This window comes from Haliotis rubra, unplaced genomic scaffold (assembly GCF_003918875.1).
Source record: "Haliotis rubra isolate DU_JTF1 unplaced genomic scaffold, ASM391887v1 Scf109, whole genome shotgun sequence".
NCBI lineage: Eukaryota > Metazoa > Mollusca > Gastropoda > Lepetellida > Haliotidae > Haliotis > Haliotis rubra.
In genome coordinates this window covers 785,001-793,652 of record NW_025764992.1, presented here as the reverse complement: position 1 = coordinate 793,652, position 8,652 = coordinate 785,001, and the positions used below count along the sequence as shown (strand labels likewise).

At 40.1% G+C, this 8,652-nt stretch overlaps 1 protein-coding gene across 1 annotated transcript; it reads right to left on the bottom strand.

Annotated features, from left to right (window-relative positions):
• Window positions 1-3,833: 3,833 nt before the first annotated feature.
• Window positions 3,834-7,051, bottom strand: LOC124283165. Its single transcript, XM_046719193.1, has 3 exons — window positions 6,961-7,051; window positions 4,800-5,024; window positions 3,834-4,094 (listed from the first exon to the last, which is right to left on the bottom strand). Exons 1-3 carry the CDS (start codon window positions 7,012-7,014, stop codon window positions 3,936-3,938), a joined length of 438 nt encoding a protein of 145 aa, XP_046575149.1. The 5' UTR covers window positions 7,015-7,051; the 3' UTR covers window positions 3,834-3,935.
• Window positions 7,052-8,652: the final 1,601 nt, after the last annotated feature.

The following is an 8,652-nucleotide window of genomic DNA, read 5'->3' as shown; positions in this document are numbered from 1 at the left end:
TACTGACTTACAGTGATCCATTCGTATTCACATTAGTTTTGTATTTCATGCCAATATATGCCCATTGTGGAATCTGCGATGAGAACTGATTATTTTGTATTATCCCATGGAACAGACACACAATGGACGATTGTCAGGCTCGGCAAGGGTATTGAAGCAGCTCAGAAGTTGAAATATAAACAAGAGTGATCTGACTGACTTATACATCTATTATATGGTGTCTGCTTATACAGTGGTGTGTATTTAATGTTGAGTTACACACTATACAGTCACATACTATCTGTTAAGTTGAACTGATGAAATGATTTTCATTAATAGTGAATAGGTTTCTTTCATAGGACCGGTTAACAAATTTTATCAGCTGAGTGAAATTAATGTGCATTACTCTTAAAAGTATTTCATTTCAAATGTTTGTTCATTAGTTTGGCTGTACCTATTATAAATATCATGAGAACATCTCAATATCTTCTGATTGCAATACTACAACAGACTAAAACACAAATCTTAATATTATATAACACTGGACAACAGTACAGATACATTAAGAACACAAATCTAAACTTTCCAACAACGTAGCATTCGTGACCCACTCGTGTTATTCCAGGACAAGCCGAATTGCGTCTTCATGGAGCATTCGTCACAACTCGCCTCTTTCCGTAGCCTCCAAGAAGACTCGTCCCCCTATCGATGCCATTCGTGACCAACTCCATCACCGACATGTCGCTATTGCCACGAAATCGTACATATAAAACATGAATATTCTCTTTTATTTTAGGGAGGTCGATATATTTTTTCGATCGCCTTGTGAAATTACAAGGTAAAGTGTTTAGGATGGATGATGTTAATGACAGGGTTTGTCAGCCGATCTATATACAAAATACACACTCATATACAGCTCAAAACAATGAATTAGTTACTTTATATTACTAAGCTGAATGTATAAAATACATGGTATGATCAGTATGATAATAGACAGATAACATTCCACTATTTGCGACTCGTGCCCGTACATTGATTATTTTGAGCATGATAACTGGATACAAATCATCTGATGGCTATTTATTATCAGTTAACTAGTTTGGTTAAATCATGGACTCTTTTCTTTGCACTTTATATACTTTACAGCAGTGCATGCATGAACATCAAAACACCTATCAGTGATTTAAACAGGAACGTAATCACACATTGTAATTTAATATCAACCGCTGTTTATGTTTATTGTAAAAATATTGAATACATACTTTAAAGGAGTAAACCTTTTGATACAACTAAAAGAAGGGGAAAAACTAAAATATTCCCAGAGATGTGCAATATATGCCCAATGTTAAAGATTAAAGTTGATCAGTAACATGCAGATATATGTTTACATATTATTGTTTTGAAACTCGTAGCGGTTGATGATTACATTTCCCAAAATGTTGGAAGCGCACGTACAATCTCCATAGCAAGCTCAAAAAAATCGGCAGAAATAACCCTCGGTTGGACCCATGAGAGCCGTTATGTCAACATAAGAGCCGTGTTTTGAACCTCTCACCGTCAATCGCATGATTCTTATCATGATTCAAACTTCATTATCGATGCTTGTTATGTGCGAAAATACGACAAACCAATCAGAACGCGCGTAAATGACTGCGGTGCTTTGGTAAAAATAATCCCGAGTACTTAAATCGTTCATGGCATTATGTCATTGTTTAAAAAATAATGAAAATATATATATCCCCATATTGAAAGTACAAAGAACTTAGCTAACAGGATTTTGCTGCCTATTATGAAGTTTTTGATAAGAATCATGCGATTGACGGTGAGAGATTCAAATACACGCACGTGCGTTTGTTGGCATAACGGCTCTCATGGGTCCAACTGAGGGTATTTCTGACGATCTTGCGGGCTTGCTATGAAGGTTGTACGTGCGCTTCCAACAATTTAGGAAATGTAATTATATATCGCTACGAGTTTCAAAACAATAATATTAAACATATATCTGCATGTAACTAATCAACTTTAATCTTTAACATTGGGCATATATTTCACATCTCTGGGAATATTTTAGTCTGACTTTTTTTGGTCATTCATATATTTTTTTCAGCGTATTCATTTAAAATTCCACTTGGGGTATGATAGCAAGGTTACACGAATGTTCAGTTTGAGAAATATTTGAAAGTCATTTTTGAGTTTCTGTTTTGAGATTTAATGTAACTTTCATAAATTTTATTTACATATTTAATAAAACAAATCCCTATGGTGATTATCAAACCCTATTTAGAAATATATTTGGAAATATAAGGTGAACATCTGGTAATAATTACGTCAGAATAAGTCTATAACAAATAAGTTTTTCTCCTTCTTTTAGTTGTATCAAAAAGGTTTAATTCTTTAAAAACATAAACAGCAATACAATGTATGATTACTTCGGTGATATTAAGTACCATTGGAATCAAACAAGAATAGAGTTATCGTTCCTGTTTAAAGTAGTTCTGATGTTCATGCGCCAATATGAAATCCTTCCAAAGGGGCACGAGTCGCTATTCGGCTTGTTCCGGAATATAACACGAGTTGGTCAGGTTACGGAAAGGGGCGAGTGGTGACGAATGGACCAAACAGTAGCGAGAGTTACCTCCCTTACGCCATTGCGCGGTAATGTTGAGCGTTGGAAAACTTTGCAATGCTGTACCAGATAGTGTGTCTCACAGTCCCCGAACCATATTATTTTCCCCAATGCTTAACCCTCCCTGCAATGCTAAAGCCCTAAATGAATCTAGATTTCCTCAGGTCTGGTCTCACTGGGGCTCCTTTTCAATTTAAATGGGTTTATTTGCTACTATCAAAATTCTATGTATTCAGGGACTAAACGTTAGTGTTTGTACCAGATTACAAACATGTGAAATGTTTTGATTAACATTCGATATAATACCAATTGACATCTAAACAACTATGTCCACTTACTGGTCACGGACTTTGTGTACTCTGATAAGTGTACATTGGCACGGCTCCCATGGCGGAAATCTGTGAATACACCGTGCCATTTAAAACTGGTCAAATGTAAAAGTTACATTTGGAATTACCTTCTCAGTATAGTACAGATTCTAATACGTTTGCTGGGATTCGATACCCACTCTATCATTATAACATGTGTTACATCTGACCACTTTATAAGTGGCACTGAGCATTCGTGTTCATGTTGGGCGGTGGGGTAGCCTAGTGGTTAAAGCGTTCGCTTGTCACGCCGAAGACCTGCGTTCGATTCCCCACATGGGCACAATGTGTGAAGCCCATTTCTGGTGTTCCCCGCCGTGATATTGCTGGAATATTGCTAAAAGCGGCGTAAAACCCAACTCACTCACTCACTCACTCACTCGTGTTCATGTTAAATGAACCATCATAAGTGACGTACTTTGAAACCCGTGATCGGCTTCGTTTCAATACATGATGGTGGAGGTAAGCACGCGAAAACACTCTGTTAACGACAATCGGCTGAGTCATGCCTTTTATTGAAAAAAGCCCCACCTAAAGCCTGACTGCCCGATCCCGTTAGTCGCCTCTCACGACAAACATGGGCTGTTGAAGTCCAGTTCGAACCCGGATCTTCACGGGTCAATAAATACTTGTATGTGTGAATACATTAAAGTTCGATTAATATGAATGCGTTCCATGATCCAATGGTTATATGCCTATATCATTTCTCCAAATGATTAATTAGTGCGCGGAATGCAAATTATAAATATTTGAAAACTATCTCTTCGTTCGTATTAATGGCGTCAGAGGCATAGACCTTTCCATGAATCATACCTTATCTATTCATTTAAACAAAGCACCACAGAATGAAGAACAAACTATTTTTGATGCCAATATCATTTTATTGTGCACGGCGTGAGGTGATACCACACAATCACAGACACGCCTTCACCCATGACTCATTACAACCAAGCAAGGCTGGACTACTGAATACTCGCTTTCCGCCTAACCTTTACACCCAAGTGATAAACGGATGCAGCGGTTCTGCACTTCGGGAGCCACCATTTCTCCCTACAAATCTTCAGCATGCTTCGTAGAAATCTTGCATCACAAGTTGCTCTTGATATGCCATAAGCAGCAGCCTGTGAAAACAGCGAAAATATTGTAGAACAATACAGTAGTGAAATTATTCCTGATAAACTTCTATCTCCTTCCGTATCCCCGGACTATTGCAGTACTTTCTGTTATGGGCGGTGAGATAGCCTAGTGGTTAAAGCGTTCGCTCGTCAAAACGTCATAGTTTCCGGGGATATCGACATAATACAAAGCTCAAAGATTGAAAGCAGTTTCGTTTGTTAACCAGATGCCACATAGTCATTTCCTGTAGTCGTTTTTATTTCTAACGGATTTGGTATTTGGTATTAGTAAACTTTTCATATATAAGAAATACGACTTTCAACATTTTCCAGTTCCATGTCATGTAGATAATACTTTGTAACGGAAGAGGTGGGTTAGCCTAGTGGTTAAAGCGTTCGCTCGTCACGCCGAAGACCCGGGTTCGATTCCCCACATGGGTTCAATGTGTGAAGCCCATTTCTGGTGTTCCCCGCCGTGATATTGGTGGAATATTGCTAAAAGCGGCGTAAAACCATACTTACTCACTAACTCACTCACTCCAATGTTACGCCGAATATAGTAAAGGTTGCATGTCTCCACGCGGCAGTGAATCAACAACGATTAAACTACATTCTGCTGATGATGAATCATGTCCTGAATCCTTCACTCAACTCCTGGATACGTGTAACTGTAAATTACATAAAATTACAAAATACGTGTGGAATACGTACACAGGAATAGCAAACATCATGCTTGTTACAAGCAGGTTTGAATGTATTTTTGAATGGTATCCACTTGTCTTGCACGGAACAGCCATTGGCGAACTTGCGATCACAGGTCTGCCATTGTTTTTCTTGTGTCTGCCGTGTACGAGTACTGGAGAACCACCAACCAGCTGCACTTCCGGTCAACAGTACCCAGAGGGCCAGAGTACACCACGTGGACAACAGACTCATCTGTAAAGTCGTAAAAGTTTAGTTGTGTTTTGAGGCAGAATATATTCCACGGATATTGGAAATTCTTTAATATAGAACGTCAGTGCAAAAGAATACCCAGTTTTAACTAGCAAAAACAAATCCTGCTTGGTATTAAGGGAAAATAGCTGTGAAAAGTATATGAATGAAGCACTTGAAATAGTGATGACACCAGGTGTTGGCCAAGAGGGTAAGCATACCTTGCCTCACCCGTAGCACCCGCCATTTACCAAATGTGCCTGAACATGTCATAGTATCATGTCTTGGTTAAAATGTCAAACACAATATAATATAATAAATAGAGTTTTCAAAAATGGAAATCAACATAGGCCGTTTAAAACAAAATGGTTTTCATTCATTTTTTGTTTCACCTACATACCGGTGTTGAACCCGTGAAAATTCGGCTTAGAGTTGATCTTCAGTAAGCCGTAAGAGGCGACTGACGGGGTCGGGCGGTCAGGCTCGCTGGGTTGGTTGACACATGTCATCGTATGATTCGTATTCCAATTGTGTAGATTGATGCTCATGCTGTTGATCACTGGACTGTCTGGTCCAGACTTGATTCTTTACAGACCGCCGCCATACGGCTGGGATATTTGCTGAGTGCGGCGTAAAACAGCATACCAACCAACCAACCCGGTTTTGAATACTATGCTATAGCCTCCTTTCCATAGTAATAACGGAGATTCTACACAGTAAAGAAGCACTGTAGCCCATTAGGCCACATGGACGCTGTGCTAATTCTTGTAACGAACAGGTACGTTAGTACTGCGGTAAAGGTTTAAAAAAAATTGAAGATAAAGTTGACCAAATATGACATGTTGCAAACAATTGGTTATATAGGAAAATCCAGAACAGTAACAATGCACCATAGTTTCAAAACAATAATACACATACATTATAAAATTAAATGTTTAATTTTAATGTTCAGAATTAAAATGGCAAACAGTTATTCAGAAAGTGATATCAACACAGACACATTCAGAGGAACCAAATGGTGTTTTCTGTTTGAGTTTAGTTTTCGAGTTTTCAGGCAGCATTCCACCCGTAAATACTGTCTCAGTGTGCCCTCTCATCATCGCAACAAATAATATGATACGTTTTATGGATTTAAGGGCTTTGTTCAAATGAACTGACCACTACCTACATATATAATGGAGATGTGTAAACTGAATGTACCAAAACGGAATGATGATAGACTATTGTCAACAAAATTAGAAAAGCATGAGTTTCCTATCCAACTACAAATGAACCTCAGTATGTCCACCAACGTTATATCACAACTATCACAAAGCGAGGCGGTGCAAGTCCGGGTCCATGTCCCCTGTTAGATCAGGATGCACATTGTATCGTTTCATCTCATTTCACAAATGGATCTATTTGTGAAACGCAACGGAAACCTGGTCCATCCGTTAGTCAGTTGTTACACATGTGTGCTCAACCTGACTCAACCTGACTCAACCTGACTGCAAACATTTACCACATGACCCGCTTTGGCGTTACATGAAGTCTCTGAAGAGGGAATGGACTCGTGAAGATCCGGGTTAGAATTTGTTTTCATCAACCCATGATTGTCGTAAGAGGAGACTAACGGGATCCGGTGGACAGGCTCGCTGACTTGGTTGATACATGTCATCATATCCCAATTGCGTAGATCTATGCTCATGCTGTTAATCACTGGATTGTCATGGGTTGAGTTGATTATTTACTGCCCGCCGCCATGTAGCTGGAATATTGCTGAGTGTGGCGTTAATCAACAACCTCACCACCCACCAAGTAGAGGGAACATTCAGGTTCTACAACAAACTCTCTGAAGTACTGAACGCTTTAAGCAATAGGCTACCCCACCGCCCCTGAAAGTAGATGAACAATCATACCCTACATCATAAGATAGGAATATCTGTGCCAGTTTACTTACCATGTGCAGCTCGATCTGTACCAACTGATATGACTTAAGTATGCCCAAAAGCATATGTTATATAGTTTGAGTGTCAAACTGTTGCATAACTGTCTACTTCCAAGAAAATAAGTAGGTCAGACGATTCCATTATAGTGTGGCCAGGGGGGTACAGTAACACGGCACACAAAACAATAGGCTGGTTTCGGTCGTGTGGAGTTATGATTATAAAAAACCAAGCTCTTAGGTGTTACGTTATTGCATTGAATAAAGAGTAGTTTGTTTTCTTTGGACAGAATATTTTGTATGTGCAATGTTAAAAAAAATACGAACGGAACCTACCACTCCCTTCACAGACGAGTTCAATTCGCCTCTCGTCCCATGCCGGATTACGCAGTTTCTTCCGCGGGACGAGGAGGTTCGATGTTAAATCGGTTATGGTAGAATGGAGATAAACATACCGTGTTTGGAAATTATAAGAATGTTAGACCGAATTGATAGTCTCTAAATTAATCATTTGAAACCTCACGCTACGCGTTCGGCTTCAAATGAAATTTAGAGACTTTCAATTGGACTATAAATTAATCATTTGAAACCTCACGCTACGCGATCGACTTCAAATGAAATTTAGAGACTATCAATTCGGTCTAACATTCATCTAATTTCCAAACACAGTACCTTTATCTCCTAAATACAAAACGGGTTCAATGTTTGCGGGTGAGAAAGGTGAGAAAGTGTGGGACTAACAGAGGCGACACGGCTGCATCATGGTATACATTCACGCCTACATCTACATCTGTTGTCACAATACCGTGATCAGTAAACACGGCTTTTTGCTGTGTGATGTTGCCATAGGCAGTATGCACAAACAAGGATGAGGAATTGGGAAAAATAGTAAAACACATTATAAACAAAACATTTGTTTCGCATGAGAGAACTGTGAAATATGGTGACAGATGCTTTAGCAAGAGAGCAGCAACTCTCTGGAACAATCTACCTGCCATAATCAGAGACTCTGATTCATACGACTGTTTACAAAAGGGCGTCAAAACCCATCTATACAAAATGCCTATACCCCTCGGCAATAGGCTCTTACCCTTATACCCCTCGGCAATAGGCTCTTACCCTTATACCCCTCGGCAATAGGCTCCTACCCTTATACCCCTCGGCAATAGGCTCCTACCCTTATACCCCTCGGCAATAGGCTCCTACCCTTATACCCCTCGGCAATAGGCTCTTACCCCTTACCCCTCGGCAATAGGCTATACCCCTCGGCAATAGGCTCTTACCCTTATACCCCTCGGCAATAGGCTCTTACCCTTATACCCCTCGGCAATAGGCTCTTACCCTTATACCCCTCGGCAATAGGCTCTTACCCTTATACCCCTCGGCAATAGGCTCTTACCCTTATACCCCTTATAGGCCCTATACCCCTCGGCAATAGCCCTTATACCCCTCGGCAATAGGCTCTTACCCTTATATACCCCTCGGCAATAGGCTCTTACCCTTATACCCCTCGGCAATAGGCTCCCCTACTCCCCCTTATACCCCTCGGCAATAGGCTCTTACCCTCGGCAATAGGCCCCCCCTTATACCCCTCGGCAATAGGCTCTTACCCTTATACCCCTCGGCAATACTCCCTCGGCAAATGGCTCCTTACCCTTATACCCCTCGGCAATAGGCTCTTACCCTTATACCCCTCGGCAATAGGCT

Bases quoted from the DNA above. Each gene is read 5' to 3' on its own strand.
- LOC124283165 (XM_046719193.1), bottom strand. From the start codon at position 7,014: ATGCTTTTGGGCATACTTAAGTCATATCAGTTGGTACAGATCGAGCTG. The intron at 5,025-6,960 runs GTAAGTAAACTG...ACGACTTTACAG, and splicing joins TACAGATCGAGCTGCACATG to ATGAGTCTGTTGTCCACGTG. The intron at 4,095-4,799 runs GTACGTATTCCA...CTGTTTTCACAG, and splicing joins ATGATGTTTGCTATTCCTGT to GCTGCTGCTTATGGCATATC.